The sequence below is a fragment of the Podarcis pityusensis genome (assembly GCF_964106645.2).
Source record: "Podarcis pityusensis genome assembly, chromosome: 13".
Taxonomy (NCBI): Eukaryota; Metazoa; Chordata; class Lepidosauria; order Squamata; family Lacertidae; genus Podarcis; species Podarcis pityusensis.
The window spans coordinates 52,706,584-52,728,309 of NC_138038.1; the positions used below are offsets into that span (position 1 = coordinate 52,706,584).

The window sequence follows — 21,726 nt, forward strand, 5'->3', positions numbered from 1 at the left end:
CCCCGGAAGTGCAGTCCATTGTCTCTCGAGACAGACGGTTGCCGACAATAGGAAGCGCATACAGACTCTGGCTCCATCTAGCTCAGACCTGCCTGGAGAAGCCATGAGGGATTTGAACCCAGGACCAGGAGCTACGATGTCCCTTCTGCAAAGGGGAAGATGCACGCGCAGGCATTGCGTAACGTGGGAAGTGGGCCTCCCGCTGGCCTCTGGGTGCTGGGGGGTGGGTGAGGTTCTGACCTGGAGCGCGGACCCCTCTTCTGAGGCTCAGCCTCACCTGCCCGATCTGCGGTTCAAGCCCCGTCTCGGCCCCTTCCTCTCGCCTCCGCTTCCCCTGCGGGTGTGAAATTTACCCAGGCGCAGTCGAAATTAATATTTCATTAAAAAGCTTTTAATAATTAACGGCGAGGCCTCGTTATCTCCAGCAAAAAAAGAAGAAAAAGTGGGCGCCCCCGGGATGGAGTGATGATTAATTTTAAAGGAGACGTGGCCGTGTGGACGGGAGCGCTGAGCAGAGGCAGAAAGAAAGAAAGAAAGAAAGAAAGAAAGAAAGAAAGAAAGAAAGAAAGAAAGGCCTTTTCCGATCGATCGCTTTGCTGAGCTTCCCTTTGTGTTGTGTGTTGAATCGGGAACGTGAGAAAGTTAAGACCTAGGACCCTCGTACCTACGGGACCGCCTCTCCTGGTATGCCCCATGGAGGACCTTAAGGTCCACAAATGACAACACTTTGGTGGTCCCGAGCCTCAAGGTGGTTAGGTTGGTCTCAACTAGGGCCAGGGCCTTTTCCGTACTGGCCCCGATGTGGTGGAACACTCTGCCCCAAGAGACCAGGGCCCTGCGGGACTTGACATCTTTCTGCAAGGCCTGCAAGTTCTGCCTGGCCTTTGGTTTGGACTCGGTCTGACCCTTACGTTTCCCTCCCCTTATGGTTTTGATTTATCAGCTATTTTAAAATGAGGCTGCATTTTAAATTGCATTTTAACCTGTATTTTAAATTGGTTTGTTTTCCTCCCTCTCTTTTCCCCCTATTATGTTTTTACTGTGATTTTATTTTATTGGTGTTAGCTGCCCTGAGCACAGCTCTGGCCGGGGAGGGCAGGGTATAAATAAAATTTATTATTATTATTATTATTATTATTATTATTATTATTATTATTGTCAGGAGCAGCCTCTCCTCTGCTGCAACCTGGTGCCTGCCAGATGTTGGGGGGTTTTTTGGCAGGGGGAAGCCAGTTGGACTTGAAGCATGGAATCATAAAATCATAGAATTGGAAGGGACCCAGAGGTCATCTAGTCCAACCCCGCTGCGATGCAGGAATCTCAGTTAAAGCATCCATAACAGATGGCCACCCAACCTCTGCTTTAAAACGTCCAAGGAAGGGGAGTCCATTACCTCCTGAAGGAATATGTTCCACATCCAGACGGGGAACCAGGATGGGCCGGAGGATGTTTAACAACTTGGGACCAGTTTACCTGCAAAGTCGCTTTGCCAAACGCAGCTGCTTTGATTGGCAGAATTGGCACTGCTACTAATACGCCCAGGAACCTCACCAAAATGCTGGAGAGGGTGCACCTCCAGAGGCACATACCTCCACATGTGGTGGGAGTGTCCCAAAATCCAACTATTCTGGACAACAGCCATATGAGAAATATGTAAAATAACTAAGCAAGTATCAGACATCACCCCAGAATTGGCCCTACTAAACATCTTCCAAGACAACAGTGCCCATTTACACCACAAAGAACTCATAACCCACCTACAGTGGTACCTCGCAAGACGAATGCCTCGCAAGACGGAAAACTCGCAAAACGAAAGGGTTTTTGGTTTTTTGAATTGCTTCGCAAGACGATTTTCCCTATGGGCTTGCTTCACAAGACGGAAACGTCTTGCAAGTTTGTTTCCTTTTTCTTAAAACCGTTAATACAGTTGCGACTTGACTTCGAGGAGCAACTCATAGCACGCGGTGTGGTAGCCTTTTTTGAGGTTTTTGAAGACTTTGGTGATTTTTGAAGCTTTTCCAAAACTTTTCCGACACCGTGCTTCGCAAGACGAAAAAAACCGCAAGACGGAAAAACTCGCGGAACGAATTAATTTCGTCTCTCGAGGCACCACTGTACTTTCAGCAGCCAGAAACACCATAACCAGACACTGGAGAGACCAGTCAGGAGCAAGCCTGGACCAATGGTACCAAATAGTATGGGAAACAGCCCTGCTAGAAAAATTAACCAATAAACTGAAACTGACACGGGGACAAATAGAAGAAGACGCCTTCACCCCGGTATGGCTCCCCTTTATCACACACACAGCCCAACAAGACAATGACAAGAATCCACCAACAGCATACAAATCAATATGGCTAACCTGATCCAAAACACCCACCCACCTCACTCACACATGAAAACAAAGACCACCGCAGCCAATCACAAATGAACAACCACACCCTAGGCCAAGCCCAACCTCTCTCACCACCAAAGGAACACAAATGAACAGCAGAGAACCTGCAGGAGCAACGCTGACACCAAACCCTACATACATTAAGCAAAATAGAAACATCGCACCCGACCCCCCCCATCTCCCCCCCCCCAATGTCTCAACAAATGAAACTGATTTGTAAAAATGTTACACGGAAAAAATACGAGAGACATTACACATACTTCTGTAAAACAAGAAAATCTTTAATAAAAAAAGAAAGAAAGAAATGACTATATATAAAAAAAGAATTGGCGCTGCTATGGGATCTTGTGATTCCCGCTTTCCGCATTTTTAAGAACCCGATCGCTTAGTGTGGCAGCGAGCAAGAGATCAAGCCCGCTAAAAACATGCTAAAAACATGAAGGAACTTTTCACCACATGTGGTGGACCTGCCCCAAGGTGAAAGACTTCTGGGGAAAGATTTAGAATGAATTGAAAAAAATGTCGAAATATACATTTAGAAAGAAACCAGAGGCCTTTCCTCTTGGAATAACAGGTCTGGAATTGCCCGAGAAAGATGTTCAATTATTTTTGTATGCCACAACTGCTGCTCGAATTTTACTAGCTAAGAAGTGGAAAACGCAAGAACTACCAACTGTAGAAGAATGGTAGATGAAGATTATGGATTTTTCGGAGCTAGGCAACCTGACCGGAAGAGTCCGCGACCAGAAAGAGGAGGAATATCAGGAAGAATGGACGAGATTTAATGACTATTTAGTTAAATACGTTAAGTTAAACTAACTGGAAATAGCTTGCAAGTACTAGATCGGCTTAGGATTTCATATAAGTTAAGTGTTGAATTAATATGTTTAATCCTGAATTGAAAAGTTAGAACGATGATAAGTGATTAAGTTAAGTTTATAAGAACTTTGATTTGGAAAACCGTTAAAAGGATATGCAATGAAATCCAACCAAGGGGAAGCGAGGAAGTCACTTAACAATGTTAAGAAGTGTAATTTTTATAAGGTTATGATTTATGTTTGTTTGTTTATTTGTTTGTTTATAATTTTGTGAAAACCATTAAATAATTTTTGAAAAAATAAAATAAAAACATGTTATGTTCTGTTGGAAGTTGCCCAGAGTGGATGGGCATTGCAGCCAGATGGGTGGGGTAAAAGTAATAAATTATTGTTGTTGTTGTTGTTGTTGTTGTTGTTGTTATGTACTGAAGTTCTCACCCTGGGCCAGCAGGGGGATACTGTAGATAGTTTTCACTCAGGTCCGCATATGCAAATAAGGAATCGAAAGTGACGTTCAGTGATTGGATAGTTACAGAAAGTTGTTACTGTTGCGTTGTACTGGAGCTCTATATAAGCAGGCTGGCTGAACCCTTTAGTTCAGTTCTGTTCTGGCCTGTGAATAAACAAGAGCTGTCTGAAGAATCGCAGTGTCGTCTGATATGTTCACCCACAACTTAACAATTATTATTATTATTATTATTATTATTATTATTATTATTATTAAAGACAAGCCTACTCAGATGATTAGAAAGTTGAGGGAATTTGAATCTGTTTCTTTTTTTTTTAAGTAGGGATCTGAGGCATCAAAAGGTGTGTGTGTGTGTGTGTGTGTGTGTGTGGTTTCCCCCGGAAATCAGAGTTACCAGAGTGGCCGGGGCAACTCAGCCGGACGGGCGGAATATAAATAATACAAATATTATAAGATGATTATTTTTATTTTATTTTTAAATAATTTTTATTAACCGGCCAATCAAATCAAATCAAATCACATCACATAAATTCCGAATTACAAAGCCGAATTTTAAATTTTGTTGAGGAGACCCATATTTCAAGATCCGAAGCGGGAGGGGAGATGATTATTATTATCAAAAGAAATATGTGTGTGTTGTGTCTGTGCACACACCTCTTTTTTCCCAAACCAGCCTCGATCCGGATTGAGAAAAAGCAACGACCCGGCTGTGTTTTAAGACGTACGCAGCCTAAATTTACCGTATTTTCCGCTCTATAGGACGCACCGGACCACAGGACGCACCTTGTTTTAGAACAAGAAAAAATATTCTCCCCCTCTCTGCTCAGCGCCCCTTCAGCCAAGCGGCAGGAGAAACGGAGCCCCTTCCATTTCTCCTCCCGCTTGGCTGAAGGGGCGCTGCGCAGCTCTCCCTCTCTGCTGAAGCCGGGAGAGTCTTGCTCTCCCGGCTTCAGCGAAAGGAACCCCAAGCCTGCGGAGCGCATCGGGAACCCGTGCTGCGCTCCGAAGGCTTCAGGCGGCTATCCCTGAAGCCTGGAGAGTGAGAGGGGTCGGTGCGCACCGACCCCTCTCGCTCTCCAGGCTTCAGCGAAAGCAACGCAAAGCCTCCAGAGCGCGGAAAGAGCGCTCCCTCTGCGCTCCGGAGGCTTCGCGTTGCTATCGCTGAAGCCAAGGAGCCTGCATTCGCTCCATAAGACGCACACACATTTCCCCTTAATTGTTGGAGGGGGGAAAGTGCGTCCTATAGAGCGAAAAATACGGTCCGTCGGCTGCAGGTGGATTGGCCTGCACTAAATTGCGCCTTTCCCCCTAGACCCTCGTCCTCATAGAATCATAGAATCATAGAGTTGGAAGAGACCACAAGGGCCATCGAGTCCAACCCCCTGCCAAGCAGGAAACACCATCAGAGCACTCCTGACATATGGTTGTCAAGCCTCTGCTTAAAGACCTCCAAAGAAGGAGACTCCACCACACTCCTTGGCAGCAAATTCCACTGTCGAACAGCTCTCACTGTCAGGAAGTTCTTCCTAATGTTTAGGTGGAATCTTCTTTCTTGTAGTTTGGATCCATTGCTCCGTGTCCGCTTCTCTGGAGCAGCAGAAAACAACCTTTCTCCCTCCTCTATGTGACATCCTTTTATATATTTGAACATGGCTATCATATCACCCCTTAACCTCCTCTTCTCCAGGCTAAACATGCCCAGCTCCCTTAGCCGTTCCTCATAAGGCATCGTTTCCAGGCCTTTGACCATTTTGGTTGCCCTCCTCTGGACATGTTCCAGTTTGTCAGTGTCCTTCTTGAACTGTGGTGCCCAGAACTGGACACAGTACTCCAGGTGAGGTCTGACCAGAGCAGAATACAGTGGCACTATTACTTCCCTTGATCTAGATGCTATACTCCTATTGATGCAGCCCAGAATTGCATTGGCTTTTTTAGCTGCCGCGTCACACTGTTGGCTCATGTCAAGTTTGTGGTCAACCAAGACTCCTAGATCCTTTTCACATGTACTGTCCTCTTCTTCCTCCTCCTGACACGGCTTTTTCCTTTCTTCTCTTCCCCTCGGCAGGATTCATGAGCACCGGCGACCAGTCCGCCAAGGGAAACTACGGGATCCTAGACCAGATCCAGGCACTGCGGTGGCTGAATGAGAACATCGGGCATTTTGGGGGCGACCCGGAACGGATCACCATCTTCGGTTCGGGAGCCGGGGCCTCGTGCGTCAACCTCCTCATCTTATCCCACCACTCGGAAGGTAGCGCTCGGCTTGTTCGGCGTTATGGCGGCGGGTTCTCAGGGTTTCGGGGGGTTGGAAAAACGACCCCGCACACAAGAAACTGGCATAAAGCAAAGCAGAGCGAGCTAAGGCAGCACAGTTTTGCACCCGATCCAAACCACATTCGGCCACAGTGGCTGCCGTTTTGCCTAAAGCTGGCAGAGGGGAAATAATAATAATAATAATAATAATAATAATAATAATAATAATTTATACCCTGCCCATCTGGCTGGGTTTCCCCAGCCACTCTGGGCAGCTTCCAACACAATATTAAAATGCAGTAATGCATCAAACGTTAAAAGCTTCCCTAAACAGGGCTGCCTTCAAATAAACCTTTGAAATAGTTATTTACCCGTGTGGCCAAACTGAACAGGCCTAGGATCCGGCCTAAGTACCCGTGATCTGGTCCCGCCCCACAGAACACCCCCTTTTGGGGGGGACTTAGGCCCCAGTCTCCGTTCAGCCAACTTTGGCTGAGCTGGGCATGAGCCAGGGCCTTATCGGTGGTGGCTCCTCCCAGACTTTGGGACTCCCTCCTTCGAGAAGCCAGACAGGCTCCCTCCTGGTTGTCCTTCTGCCAGCGGGCAAAGACTGTTTCATTCCCACAGGCCTTTGGGGACTGACTATTATTATTATTATTATTATTATTATTATTATTTTATTTTACATTTCAAAATAAACATTTTACAAACTTTAAAATTTCAAATGCCTTCCCTTCTTCTCCTTCCATGGTTCATTTTACGTATCATACTTTCCTGCATATTTCACTATAACCATTCAAATCAATTTTCCACTTTTACAGCCGTCAAAAATTACCGTATTTTTCCGTGTATAAGACGCCCCCTATTTTGGGAGACTCCAAATTAAGAAAACACCCCTCAGCACTATCTGTGTATAAGACAGGCCCCAATTTTAACCCTAATTTTTTGGTTTAAAAAATCCTAGTCTGATACACGGGAAAATACGGTATTTACTCTCTTGAATTTATCTTAGTGCTGCCAGCGTTTTCAGCTGTATACAGTTATTTTCCATATATTCAATAAATGTTTCCCACCCCTCTTTAAATATATGTTCTTCTTGCTCTCTTATTCTATGTGTCAAATCTGCAAGTTCTGCATTTTGCTCCCTGTCCATTTTGGGGCTAACGAAGCGCAGGCTGCAGTTGTTGCATACATAAATAAGCTTTTCTGACACCTAGGAATTTCTGTCTGGGTTATTCCCAACAAAAAGGACTCTTTTAAACATTTTTTTCAATTCATTATAAATTATTTCCCAATATGCTTTTACCCTTTTACAGTTCCACCATATATGAAAGAATGTTCCATCCACATCTTTGCATCTCCAGCACTTATCTGATTCTGTTTTATAAATCTTAGCCAACCTACTCGGAGTTAGGTACCATCCATGAATCATTTTCAAATCATTCTCTTTCAATAAATGTTGTTGTTTAGTCCTTTATTTGTGTCCGCCTCTTCGTGGCCCCCTGGACCAGAGCACGCCAGGCACTCCTGTCTTCCACTGCCTCCCGCAGTTGGGTCAAACTCAAGCTGGTAGTTTCGAGAACACTGTCCCACCATCTCGTCCTCCATCGTCCCCTTCTCCTTGCGCCCTCCATCTTTCCCAACATCAGGGTCTTTTCCAGGGAGTCTTCTCATGAGGTGGCCAAAGTCTTGGAGGCTCAGCTTCAGGATCTGTCCTTCCAGTGAGCACTCAGGGCTGATTTCCTTAAGAATGGAGATCTTCTTGCAGTCCATAGGACTCTCAAGAGTCTCCTCCAGCACCAGAATTCAAAAGCATCCATTCTTCGGCCATCAGCCTTCTTTATGGTCCAGCTCTCACTTCCATACATCACTACTGAGAAAACCATGGCTTTAACTATACGGACCTTTGTTGGCAAGGTGATGTCTCTGTTTTTTAAGATACTGTCTAGGTTTGCCATCGCCTTTCTCCCAAGGAGCAGGCGTCTTTTAATTTCGTTGCAGTAAATTTCAGGTTGCTTTTCCAAAGCTTCTCCCAGAGGTTAAGATCTACATTGTGTCCGATATCTATTGCCCAGTGTCTCATTGAAACTTTAACTAGCTCGTCTTTTGTTTCCCATTCTAATAAAAAAAGAATACATTTTAGGCAGAAGTTTATCCTTATTTTGTAAGAATTCCTTTTCAAATTGTGAGCTTTGGTCCAGAAATCCATTCTTCCCATCTAATTTAAACATTTCATATATCTGGTGATATTGCAACCAATCCGTAACTTGACTCCTCAAGTTTTCTATTGATTTCAGTTTGGGTCCCCTGCCCCCCAGTCAGTGGCGTAGCGTGGGGGGTGCAGGGGGGGGCCGGCCGCACCGGGCGCAACATCTGGGGGGGGGCGCTCGCACTCGAGTGCTAAAATCCACGGATTAGGGGGCGCAAATTACTTGCCTTGCCCCAGGTGCTGACAACCCACGCTACGCCACTGCCCCCAGTTCCCTGTAAGTCACCCATCGTCTGTCCATATTAACTCTCTTAATTGCAATTGCTTCAGTGGGAGAGAACCGTAAATGTGTTTTTCTTTACAGCAGTTTTTTTCTATTTCTCCCAGACTCTATATAGAGACTTCCTAAGATTGTGGTTCAAAAAACTCTCATAGATTTTAGCCTTCCCATGCCAAAGACGTGCATGACAGCTGAATTTTAAATCGTGGCCTTCTAAATCTAAAATGTCTGCATTGTCCGATACAATCCATTCTTTTAACCAACACAAACAAGGTGCCTCATAATACAATTGCGCATCTGGCACTTATCTGAAAGAATATTATTTATTAATATATTTGCAGATTGATCAGTAGAGATTGTTTTAATTCCTGCCACGAAAGAATTACCTATTTCTCTAAAACCTTGATCATAAATGACCATGAAATATTATCAAAAGCTTTCTCCACATCTAGAAAGTTTAGCGCGGCCTATTTTTCATTTATTACTTCCAGATACTCTATTAAATTAATTACATTTCTGTAATGGTTCTAGGGGTTGCTCGTGCGTAAGCAGGTGCCTATCTCCCCGGCTGGGTGCAAACACCTGGCTGGGTTGCCAAAGTGAACCTTTTCTGTCCGGACAGCCACTCACCCGTGGCTGACTCAATCGCTGGCAGTGGGCGTTTCTTAAACTTCTTCTAGCAAAGAAGTTCTTTGACGCCTAGTCTCCGCCTACCCTCTCTGCGCGGAAGCCTTCTGCGCAGGGAGGGCGTGGGCAAAGGAGGACCCCTACTCTCCCCGCTGGTCCCAGGCAAGGAGTCATGAGACCGCCTCGCCACTTCCCCCAGCTGCCCCCCTTCTCCCCTGGTGCTACGCTGATTCTCTTCCCCAGAAGATGGGCTGCTCCTCCCGATCCCGGGACGCTCTCTGGAATCCCTCTGGCTTTCGCTCTCCCTTTCCAGTACTGATGGCAGTTCCCTGACAATTTCTTATATTGTCTTTCTTTTGTCGGCCTGGTATAAAACCCGGCCTGTTCTCTGTGGACTGCGTCAGTTAATGTCCTTTTCAATCTATTAGCCAAGATTGTAGCAAATAGTTTGCACTCAACAATGAAACAGGTCTGTAATTTTTGGTCTTTGTTAAGTCGCTGTCTTATTTGGGGATCAAAGTAATGAATGCATCGTTCCATGAGGCTGGGACTACCCCCATCACCAAAATTCTGCTCATGCTGTCCTTAAGTGGTTTTATAAGTGGATCCTGAAACTTTTTATAATAAATTGCAATAAGTCCACCTGGCCCTGGTGCTTTTCCCATCTTCATTCGATTTATTGCCATTTGCAGTTCCGATAAAGATATGGGTGTATTCAGAATTTGCTGGTTTTCCTTAGATACTCTGGGGTATGCAACAGTCACTTAAATAAGAATCCATTTTTTTAAAGTTCTCCTTCTCACAACGGTATAATAAATATTTTTTTTTCTTTTTCAAATGCTTTCCTTATCTCTTTTGGGCTAGTCAAATGCTTATCCTCGTCAACAATATTATTAATTGTCTTTCTTTTTTGAGTTGCCATGCTAATCATTTACCAGGTTTATTAGCATATTCAAAAAATTTCTGTTTCATTCATTTAATTTTCATCTCAATCTCTTGATTAACTAACACCGAAAATTGTGCTTGCTTCTCTATATTCAGTTGAGCATCTAATATCTCTTGTTTCTTTTTCCCCTTTCTCTTTTCTGAAAATATGTTTTGTTGAATTAGGAAGCCTCTCATCACTGCCTTACTAGCATCCCACACTACACTTAAATCAGGTCAAAAAATTATTGTAGAGAGTGTTGCCCCTTACTCACAGTTGGTTCATTTTGCAACACCACATCGTTTAACCTCCACCTAAACGAAGATCATTTCTCACCTGTTATTGTCATCAAGATGGCATTGTGATCAGATAGTGTCTTAGGTTGAATTTCTACCCTTTTTACCCTGGTTGTTAATTCTTTCGAAGCCTATAAATAGTCTATTCTGCTTGAAGAATTGTTTGCGTTTGATAAAAAAGCAGATTGATGTTCTAATTGATGCTTAAGTCACCATAGGCCAATTACCGTATTTTTCCATGTATAACACACCCCCACGTATAAGACTCAAAATTGGGGGGACTCAAAATTAAGAAAATGGGAGGAGATTGCCAAGAGTTGTTGAGCTTTGGGGGGGATTGCTCACCCGACGCTGACAATTGCATGCGTCGCAGAAGACACCAATCGACTGCCAGATCACCGCCGGCAGCTGCCAATCAACCACCCAGTTGACGCAACGGCAGCCAATCACCAACAGCCCTTCACACCGCCACCAATCTCCCGCCCTATCACCACTGAGAATCTCGTGCTCGCGGCTGCAACCAATCGCACGTCGCCCCTCAGCACTACCCATGTATAACACAAGCCCAAATTTTAAGCATAGTTTAAAAATAAAAAAAACCCTTGTGTTATACACAGAAAAATACGGTAAGTCAAAATTGGACACCATATTTTAAAAAAAAGGCATTTGGAAGTTTCCCTTCTTTTGAATCCATTTTCAGTACAGTTCTATCTAAGTCAAGGGAAACAACAGCGTTAAAATCACCCATCATTATTATTTTAGCATCACACAGATCAAACAATTTTTCTTCCAGATTTTTAAAAATCAGTTTTCCATTCATTGGGGGCATAAATTCCCACTACAGTAATTGGTCCTCCACCTAGTCTCACTTCAATAGCCATCATTCTGCCTTCTTCATCTTTAAAGGTGAATTTAGGATCTCGTTTGGGGTTAACATACATCATCACTCCTCTCTTTTTAGTTTTATCAGAATAGATAAACTCTTGTCCTAGACCTTTATTTATTAGTAATTTTCTATGTTGTCTTTTTATATGTGTCTCCTGTAAGCGAATGATGTCTAATTTCTGCTTTGTCAAGATGTGCGCTATTTTATACCTTTTCGTTTTGTTATTTAGTCCATTTCCATTCCATGAAAGGATTCGAAGATCCGTCTTAAATCAGGGGTGTCCAAGCTTTTTCCAAAGAGGGCCAGGTTTGATGAAGTGAACATGTGCGAGGGCCGACTAGAGGGCCAACCATAGTTGAGCTTTTTTCGGATTTTACCCTGATAAGTAAACAGGGCCGGATTAAACCGACCGGTGGGCCGGATTAGGCCCCGAAACAGACTTTGGACGTGCCTGATCTTAAATTATATCGTGTGTGTGTGTGTGTGTGTGTGTGTGTAATACACACACACACACACACACACAGCCAAACCTTGGTTTTTTATTGTCTCTGATGCTGAACATTTCTGCTCCTGAACGTCGAAAACCCGGAAGTAAGTGTTCCAGTTTTCGAATGTTTTTCAGAAGCCAAACAAGCGGCTTCTGATTGGCTCTTCCGATTCCAAGAGCCAATCAGAAGCCGTGCCTTGGAAATAAAATGTTTCAGAAGTCTAACGCCCTTTTGGAACGGATTACATTTGACTTTCAAGGTACCACCGTGTGTGTCTATATCTCACAATTCCAGTTTTCCTTCTACCCCCTTCCCTCTTTACTTTTTGTCCTCTTCTTCCTTCTCTTCCTCTTCAGTCAGCAGGAAGGAAGGACAAAGCAAAATAATCCCAATTAGATTATGCAGGAATCCACCAGTTTTTAAAAAATATATAGAAATTCACAATCCATAAAGCGTATCCCGCTCAGTCAGCCAAAATCCAAGCAGGAAATTATATTTATATATTTGAGTGTGCTCTCCACTCCATAAAAGAAAAACCAACAAACTCAGAAGCCAAGAGAGAAGAGCACAAAACTCTTCAGGAATCTCTGATAAATCCTTGCAGTAATCTAGCGGGTATACACCCAACTGCTGTAAATTTAATAGCAAAGGGGGGGGGATAAAATATGCCGGGGGGGGAGGACAATCAATCAATAAACTGATTTAAGTGTAGTGTGGGATGCCAGTAAGGTAGTGATGAGAGGCTTCCTAATTCAACAAAATGCTTCTCAAAAAAGAGAAAGAGGCATGTTTGTCCATTTCTCCATTGACTTTGCAGCGCGCACTTTGCGCCTCGGTTGTCAAACGTCTCAGAAGTCGAACAGTCTTCCAGAACGGATTACGTTCGACAACCGAGGTTCCACTGTAATAATAAGAATAATACTACGTCCCAATGGCTTCTCCAGCCATTCCCTTCTCCTCTTGACCGCTGACTGTCCTTTTCCTTCCAGGTCTGTTCCAGAAAGCCATTGCGCAGAGTGGCACAGCCATCTCCAGCTGGTCGGTCAACTACCAGCCCCTCAAGTACACCCGCATGCTGGCCTCCAAAGTGGGCTGCGACCACATGGACACGAGCGACACGGTGGAGTGCCTGAGGCGCAAGGCCTACCGGGAGCTGGTAGACCAGGACATCCAGCCGGCCCGCTACCACATCGCTTTTGGTCCCGTGGTGGACGGGGACGTGGTCCCGGACGACCCAGAGATCCTGATGCAGCAGGGCGAGTTCCTCAACTACGACATCCTCATTGGGGTCAACCAGGGCGAGGGCCTCAAATTCGTGGAGGACTCCATGGAGAGCGAGGACGGCATCTCGGCCAGCTACTTCGACTTCACCATCTCCAACTTCGTGGACAACCTCTACGGCTATCCGGAGGGCAAGGACATCCTTCGCGAGACCATCAAGTTCATGTACACGGACTGGGCAGACCGGGACAACGGCGAGATGCGCCGCAAGACCCTCCTGGCCCTCTTCACCGACCACCAGTGGGTGGCGCCGGCCGTGGCCACCGCCAAACTTCACGCCGAGTACCAGTCGCCCGTCTACTTCTACACCTTCTACCACCACTGCCAGACGGACACTCGCCCCGAGTGGGCGGACGCGGCCCACGGGGACGAGATCCCCTACGTCTTCGGGGTGCCCATGATCGGCGCCACCGACCTTTTCCCCTGCAACTTCTCCAAGAACGACGTCATGCTCAGCGCTGTCGTCATGACCTACTGGACCAACTTCGCCAAGACGGGGTGAGACGATTGTGCGAATGGATTGATGCACTAGGAGGAGATAGGTTGCTTAGCTCTTTTTCTTCCTTGGGGAGATCAGCAGAGTACCGCCCTTTGCAGCTTTAAAACTTGGAAGCTGATTTAACTTCTAGAAACAATAATCCAAGATGCTTTAAGGCAGACTGGATTCCCCCCTGCTATTATTCCTTTTCTCCCACTTAAAAATAACCATCTCTCACACACCTTGTTTTGTGAAGATGTAAAAGTAGCATTTACTTACATAATCCAGATCTCTGAGCGGCTAGGCAAAATGTTGTCTGAAGCGCATATTGTGACATTGGTTTCATAATTTTTAACCTGGCAATATATTGCGAATCAGGACATGTGTGTTATGCAAAAATCACAATGTTGGGGAAACCGCAAAGCCACCCAATGCTTCTCTCAATTCCTGCAGCCCCTCTTGACTCTGGCAGCTTAGCTGTCCCCTGACTCCTGCAGGGGGCAGCGAATCGCAAGAGCAGCCATCAGCAAAAATCACAGTGAACTTTGTTTTTATTGTGAGATAAAGTAAAGGCATAGAGCAGGGGTCAGCAAACTTTTTCAGCAGGGGGCCGGTCCACTGTCCCTCAGACCTTGTGGGGGGCCGGACCTTGTTTTTTGGGGGGAATGAACGAATTCCTTCGCCCCACAAATAACCCAGAGGTGCATTTTAAATAAAAAGACACATTCTACTCATGTAAAAGCACGCTGATTCCTAGACCGTCTGCGGGCCGGATTTAGAAGGCAATTGGGCCAGATCCAGCCCCCTGGTCTTAGTTTGCCTAACCATGGTATAAAGTAACGATGATAAGCAACATAAATTGAAATTTTGAGGGAACCAAGGAGGGAGGGAGTGAAAGTTGTAGGTGGAATGATCAATTGCTAAAGTTGAAATGTTGTTGCCTTGTTTGTTTGTTAAAATTTATAAATGAAATAATTTTGAAAAGCATTTTAAGTAACGCAAATGATGACGGTGATGATGATCTCCGTCTCCTCTCCCCTTTTCTGCAGGGACCCCAACCAGCCGGTGCCGCAGGACACCAAGTTCATCCACACGAAGCCCAACCGCTTTGAGGAGGTGGTGTGGACCAAGTTCAACACGAAGGACAAGCAGTACCTCCACATCGGCCTGAAGCCCCGGGTGCGAGACAACTACCGCGCCAACAAGGTGGCCTTCTGGCTGGAGCTGGTCCCGCACCTTCACAACCTCCACGAGCCACCCTACACCTCCACCACCACCCGCATCCCGCCTTACGTCACCCGCTGGCCCACCACCCGCGTGGGGCCCAGCACCACGCGCCGGCCCATCCCCACCCTGCCGCCGGACGAGGACGACGTGGTCCGCCCCCAGCGCTATGTCCCCTTCCCGGGCGACTCGCGAGACTACTCCACCGAGCTGAGCGTCACGGTGGCTGTGGGGGCCTCGCTCCTCTTCCTCAACATCCTGGCCTTCGCCGCCCTGTACTACAAGCGGGACAAGCGTCACGAACTGCGCAGCGGGCGCCGGCTCAGCCCCCAGCGCAACGCGGCCAACGACCTGGTACATGGCGGCCAGGAGGAGGAGATTATGTCGCTGCAGATCAAGCACTCGGAGCACGACGCCCACGACTTGGAGCCGCTGCGGCCCCACGAGATCCTGCGCCCCGCCTGCCCCCCCGACTACACCCTGGCGCTGCGGCGCGCCCCCGACGACGTGCCCCTGATGACCCCCAACACCATCACCATGATCCCCAGCACTATCACGGGCATGCAGGCCCTTCACCCTTTCAACACCTTCCCCACCGGACACAACAACACCTTGCCCCACCCTCACTCTACCACCCGCGTATAGTCGCCCTCCCCTCCGTGCCCCTCGGCCGCCCCGGCCCGCCCCGCTCGAGCAAAGAGCGGGCCACCTTTCCTGCCACGTGGACGGGTCTTTTGTACAACGTTGCGGGGGGAGGGGGGTCTAGCAGACGGAGGGGTCGGGCGATTCAGAGGTCCGCCCATCTGTCCCCACGGCACACGGCACGGACGGGCTGGCAACGGTTCTCCACCCTGCTTGGGTCCCGACACCCTTTGGCGACACCCGTGGCATGGCATGGCAGCAGAGGAGGGCGGCACCGGCAATCTCGCTTCCTTTTGGGGTGCTGGGGGTTCTTTCCGGCACGAGGCGAAGAAGCGGGTCGCCTTCCCACCCTTGTTTTCCGGACGGGCGGCGGAACAGCGGCTGGCGGGCGCTCCTGGGAGGAAGATTGGCCTGCCGTTCCTCATCCATCTGGGTCCGGGCGGCAAAGGCATCCTTTGTCCTTCCGGGCGGAGATAAGGGAAGTCTGACTCGTAGGGAAAGAGAGTCCCCGCCGTGGCTGTGATTGACAAAAGAAGGCAGTCCCTCTGCCCCCAGGGGGGTCGGTGACGCCACTCAAAGCTGTCGGCTCGGCTTGGATGGACAGACGGACAGTGGAGAGATGATGGAGAGGAGGGGTGGGAGGGTCAAAGGTCAGAGAGAGGGGAGAAAGAGAGAGAGGAGCCGGTTCGCCTTGGCGCAACATCTTTCTGGGTGGTGAAGGTGCCCTGTGGTCCGCTCAGCGTAAATTCCCAGTGCTGGATTGCTGAGAAGGGGGCAGCCGGTCAGCCCAGACAAATTCCCTTCTGGGCTGAGAGAGGTTTGCTAGAGATCCTGCCCCCTTTCTTTCACCACCACCCCTTATTTTTCCTTTTTCGAGTCTGTGTGGCGGAGGTGGAGAGAGAGAAGGGAAGCAGACCTGGAGGTGTGTGTGTCTAGAGTGCAGAAGCAGGGGCGGGTTCGTCCCCAAGGCAGTGGTCCCAGCGATGGCTGGTTCGCAGCTGCCGAAAAAGGGTCGCCCTGCTGGAACGAGGAGCGAGCCCTGCCTCTTCGCCGTGGGGTGGGTACTTGTCAAAATCCCAGTGCCTTCCTTGCACAATTTGCAGAAGGGTTAGTTGACCCTTTCTTGTCCGCCAGGGGGCAATTTTCTGCCCCACCTCCCTCCAATTTGGTGCAAGAGCTAAAGCTTTGCCCGGAATCACTAGGTGGTTTTTTGTTTTTTGTTTTTGGGTGGGGGGGACTTAACAGTGTGGGGATGTGGAGCATCTAGAAGGGAACCCAGAGAGAGGGGATTCAATGCAGGGTGGGGGTGGGGAGGCAGCATGGGCCAAATAGCTTGTTCCCAAGGCGAAATTTTGAATGCAACAACTGGAAATCCGCTTTCCCCCCTGAAGGATGTGACTACAAGATTTGGGGAGGAGGGGGGAGCTGTTAAGAAAACCTGCAAAGGTACACTGCATGTTCCAGGCTTTGTTTTTTTTAATTTTTTAAGATCCGAGCAAGGAAACGAAGGAGTGGCGATCGCGGGGCGTGGGGAGTCTCTTTGGGAGCATCGCTTGCCTTTTGCTTCGGAGAACCCAGACCTCCCCCCAGATCATTTCCCCCCCGACAACCCCTCTTCTATGGCGGTGGGGCGAGGCTCCCCCCCTCTCTTCCTGAACACCCTCCTTGCGAACTTCTGAACTTTCGTTCCTTTTCGGGTGGGATTCAGCCATGCATGGGTGCAAAATTCACTTTGCGCGGATCTCATTGGCTGGGAGGTCTTGTGCCAACATACCCATTTCTGCCCCCCCCCCCAAGAATGTCCTAAAAACAAACTCACGGGCATCCGCTGAAACTGGGTGTCGTAGGATTCAGGGCAGGCGAAAGCCCGTCGTCGTGCGGCACAGAGTTAAACTCTGGAACTCCTTGCCACAGTGGCCATTTCTCACGGCTTTAAAAGAGAATGAGGCAAATTTGTGTGCTCTGCCTTCACGGAGACCGTGATGCTTCTGGATTTTACTTGCTGGAAACCACAGAAGGGGGAAAGGGCTCTTGCGCTGGGGTCTCGCTTGTGCGTTTACGGTCATGTGCAAAATGCGCCAGAAAGTGAGGGAGGCCACCCACACTTCCTCTTGACCTATGCTTTGATTTTATCGCCTACCGGTTAATTCTCCCGGGTCCTGAGAGGCTCTCTCGCCATTCTGCAGCCGCGCCTCGTGAAGATCCAATCGCACCCGCAGAGGAACTGACCCTCGGTTAAGCAAAACCTCTATTTTGGATTTTCCGCGCATCTGATAAGATCCGGTTCAGAGGGCAAGATCAGATCCCCGCAAAACACATCCGTGGAACAGCGGGAAAGCCCTCGAATCTGATCGGTCGGGACACAGTATGATCAAAATATGGGTCAAACGAAAGTGTGGGTGAAGCCCACAAAATCCAAATTTTATGCGATTGATTTGCCCCTGGCGGTGCGTACCTGAGCAGCCTACATTCGGGTGTGATTTTTTAACCTGTCCATTCTCCCTGTTTCACACAGTTTGCTGTTTTAAGCAACCTCACCTTGATATTCGAGATCAAAAATGCCCGTTTAAAAATAAATAAATCACAGAAAGCTTGCAAGGAGCGGTTTTAAAGAGGTGACCTTTCTGGATTTTTGAAGGACAGGGAAACTCTGGTTTTAGCCAGGGTGGGGAGTTTGGGACAGCAGTTGTTTCCAGTGAACAATGTGTGGACGATGGGAAATTAAAGGATGGGTCCCTGCTTTGATGCAATGCCGTCCGATTTCCTTGCAGACAGTTCCTCCGTAAATAAATTGGCACCAAGGCGCAAGACGCAGGTCACCCGGAAGCACCCTGCCTAAAACTTCTGCAAAGTGGGTGCTTCCAGGTGGGTCCTCATTTCAGGATCTGCGGGTTGCTGTTCTGCAAGTGCCATTTTGTTTTGTTTCGCACAAGCCGCAGGACGTTTTTGGCGTCGGGAACGCCAGCCCGTTCGCCCTCCCCGTTTCCTTTGAGCCGACCCTTTTTCTGTGAAACATCCAGCAAGTTAAAAAAAAAAAAAAAGCAGAGCCGCAGTTGCCAGTGAAGGAATGAATGATGTTAAGCCCCAGCTTGGAAGGAGCTGGTCCGTTGAGAGCTGCAAATTTAAATTGGTGTGAAACAGGTTTAAAAGTTACGCTTCTCCCTCTCCAAAGAACGTAGTTTGGCAAAAGTGCCGAGTGTGCTTTTGTTCGTGACTTGCAGCCTTTTCCTACCAGATAGCGGCTACTCCGGTTGACAGAACTGGACAGCTGGAAAGGAACCCCAAAGTCATCCAGCCCAACCCCTTGCGACGCATGCTCCTCATTCGAGAGACAAGGCAGTTGCAATGGGTTTAGACATGCGCCTCCTCCTTTGCAAACCTGTTTCCCCCTTGTTCCTTCCAGGAAGGCCAACCTAGCTCTTTGGGCTAAGTTTTCCGCGCACGATGCGGCTGGGATCCGACCTCTCTCCTCCTGGAGCGAAATGAAGTTTTGGATTTCTTCTCTGTAGTTACGTCTGGGTTGGCAACCGACCCAAGGAGCAGGTGGGATAGCAGGGTGAGGCCAGGAAACAGCACCCTTCAAGAGAGAAGCTCTAGCACAGAAAACCGAGTCGAAATGTTCAAAGCCCTTCTCCGTGCAGTGCCGAGTTAGACTATGGAACTCCCTGCCACAGGAGGCAGGGATGCTTCCAGAAACCAGGAGAACGCTTTCTGCTCGCATCCGGTTGGCCACTGCGAGGATGGGCCGTTGGCCTGATCCTGCCCCCCAAATCCACCCCGTTTGCCCTGCATAAGCTCCGCCTGTCCATCAAACCTTGCCCCTGATCAATGCCCACCTCCGCAGAACTGAGCCTTCTTCCCCGCGTGCCTCTCTCCCCCGTAATACGCAGCTTGGCTAGCTTGCATGAGCCAGCTACTGTTTCCTCTGAAGGCGCTCCTTTTCTGTGTGTGCCTTTTTCTCTTTGCTTGGGGGCCGGGTCGTATAGGTTGAAGGGGAAGGGAGGGCCGGGGGTTCTTTCTCAGATGGGGGTGGGCAGGGGCGAAGTCTAAAGGGCGTGCCACCGCCACCCCCCGACCCGGCGATCCTTCGTTCCCGACTTCCGTCTCCCATCCCCGCCGTGCAATATGGACCCATCTATGCACCCACGCGCACTTCCAGTGATCTCCTGGGATCCCCAGGGAGATTCCTCTCCCCCTGCTCGGCCGTAGTACGCTCTTTCTAGAGTGACCTTGTACTTGCTGGCTCCAGTAAGATGGGGGATCGTAGAAGAATAGGATTGTAGACTTGGAAGGGACCCCCAAAGGTCATCCAGTCCAACCCCCTGCAATGCATGAAAGGGAAATGTGATATTTTTGTTTTCAGAAGCACATCGTTCTTGGGTGGGTGTTTGGCTCTCGTTTTTCCTTTCCCCTCCTTTTCTCTCTCCCGCCCCCCCACTGCTGCCTTCCTCAGTTCTCGTGCCTCTGGCGTTCATTCTCGTGGTTGGGGGCGTGTGGGGAGACCATTATTGTTTCCGGAATATTCCGACAACGAAAGAGGAAAGACGAAGGGGAGCGGATGAAGGCCGGTCGCGGGGAGGGCGGTTTTGGTCCTTAAGCCATTCTGAGACTCCATCTTAACTTGGCGATGTTCCGAGTTGGTTTCCTTTTTTTAAAAAAAGAAAAGAATAAAAGAAATTTATTATAAATATAAATAAATATATATATAGATATCTCCATTTTTTTAAAAAAGGAAAACAATTATTTTGTAAAAAAATAAATGAACAAAAACAAAAATTTAAAATGATTAAATAGACGGGGGCGGGCGGGAGGGCGGGGAATAAAAGCGAAATCTGTGCCAAACTCAGCAAACTTGGATGGGGCTGGGGAGCATATTTTTTTCGGGGTGGTTTGTTTGTTTGGGAGGGGGGGGAAGAGGGGGGCCTGTTCTCTTGTTTTTTTTGCAAATACCGAGTTTCCTGGGACTCCTGTGAACACAAAAAAAATAAAGTCTGTGCCAAGGAACGGAATGAAGTTCCAACGTGGGGTGCGAATGCACCTCTGGAAAGAGAGATGTCAGCGCCTTACACTGTTGCCAAATGCCGACCCCCCCCAAAAAAAACCTTGCCCCTTTGTCCTTTTCACCCCAAAAGCGCCAACTGCAATATCCCGGATCCGTCCGCCAGCGGAGAAAAGCACAGGCCATTTTGTTTGGAGGTCCAAGATGGCAGCCCAGACGTTCTCCGCCGACCCAACATGGCCGCCTGAGGGACGACAACTGCGGCGGCAGCTCCGAAGCCGAAAGGTTGCCGCGCGGGGCCTCCCCTCCGTTTGTTTCCGACGCCGTCCTCCTTCCCGTTTGCCAAATCCAAGGCGGCCCTCTTTGTTTCCGAAAGCCAACCGACGTGGCCTCCTCGGGGGCGGCTCCTTCCCGCTGTTCAAGATGGCCGCCCGGGAAACGATGCCTCCGCCACCTCGTTTTCTAAAAAAAAAATCAAGCGCGGCCTCCGTCCGCCGGCTTCGCAGGCCGGCGCAAACCCGACTCAGAGGATTTATTCTTGCTATGATGACGACGGCCATCGTCCTCGCCGCCCCCTTCCGACATTTCAAGATGGCCGCCGCCCCGTCCTTGTGGCCCGTTCAAGATGGCCGCCTCCCTTCCCACCGCCATTCGCCGCGACCCAAAATGGCTGCCAAGAACCTCGCCTCAAGCGGCGCAAGGAGGAGGGTCGGCCTCCCCTCCCGCCGCCATGTTCCCCCACTTGCAAACTGGAGAGAAATCTATTTTTATGAAACTTTAGGTTTTGGGCCAGGAAGGGGTTGATTTGGGGGTTTAGCAGAAAAAAAGCGAATTCTTTCCTGCACTCGGGGGCCACACACACCCACAGCCGAAATCTGGGCCCCCTCCCCGAACTTGCGGACTCTTGCCGCCCACCCCAGAAAAGAAGGACCATTTCTCATGGAAGAGGGCGCGATTGAAATCAAAAACACAAATCCCAAGGTGGTGCTCTTCTTCTTCTTCCTCTTTTCTTCCTTTTTTTAATTTCGTTGGTTTGTTACGATCGAGACACAGCTGGTGGGTCGCAATGCCTCTGGGGTGGGTTGTGTGCCCCCCCTTCCAGCCTCCGAGAGAAGAGGGACTTGGGGTGCAATTTGGGGGGAGGCAGGGGTCCGAGCTGAGATGCTGTACACATTTTTAAACCTTGCAAGAAATGGAAAATGATATTGTAAATATATAAAAAAAATGATTTAGCTGCTGGGTGTGCTTCTTGAGCTCTTGGGGGGCTGCGGTGGGGTGGGGTGGGGGCAAGACCCCGGGGCTTCACCCTTGGAAAGAGCCTTCTGTAACCTGGGGCTGGCAGACTGCCTTGGACTACAAATCCTATCGTGCTGGGAGTTGTAGTCCCAAAGAGCCGGAGCTGGCAGGGGCTGATGGGAGTTGGAATCCAAAACAGAAGGAATTGGCAGGGGCTGAT

General features: G+C 48.6%; 1 protein-coding gene across 2 annotated transcripts in view; it reads left to right on the forward strand.

Moving 5' to 3' along the window:
• NLGN2 (neuroligin 2) overlaps positions 1 to 21,504 on the forward strand; it is a 74,602-nt gene extending 53,098 nt beyond the window's left edge. For both annotated transcript variants that reach the window (XM_080979721.1, XM_080979722.1), the window contains 3 exons: positions 5,748 to 5,933; positions 12,636 to 13,425; positions 14,455 to 21,504. In XM_080979721.1, the coding sequence (XP_080835847.1) occupies positions 5,748 to 5,933; positions 12,636 to 13,425; positions 14,455 to 15,274 (1,796 nt within the window). In that variant the 3' untranslated portion in view covers positions 15,275 to 21,504. The remainder of the gene's footprint in view (positions 1 to 5,747; positions 5,934 to 12,635; positions 13,426 to 14,454) is intronic.
• The last annotated feature ends 222 nt before the right edge of the window (positions 21,505 to 21,726 follow it).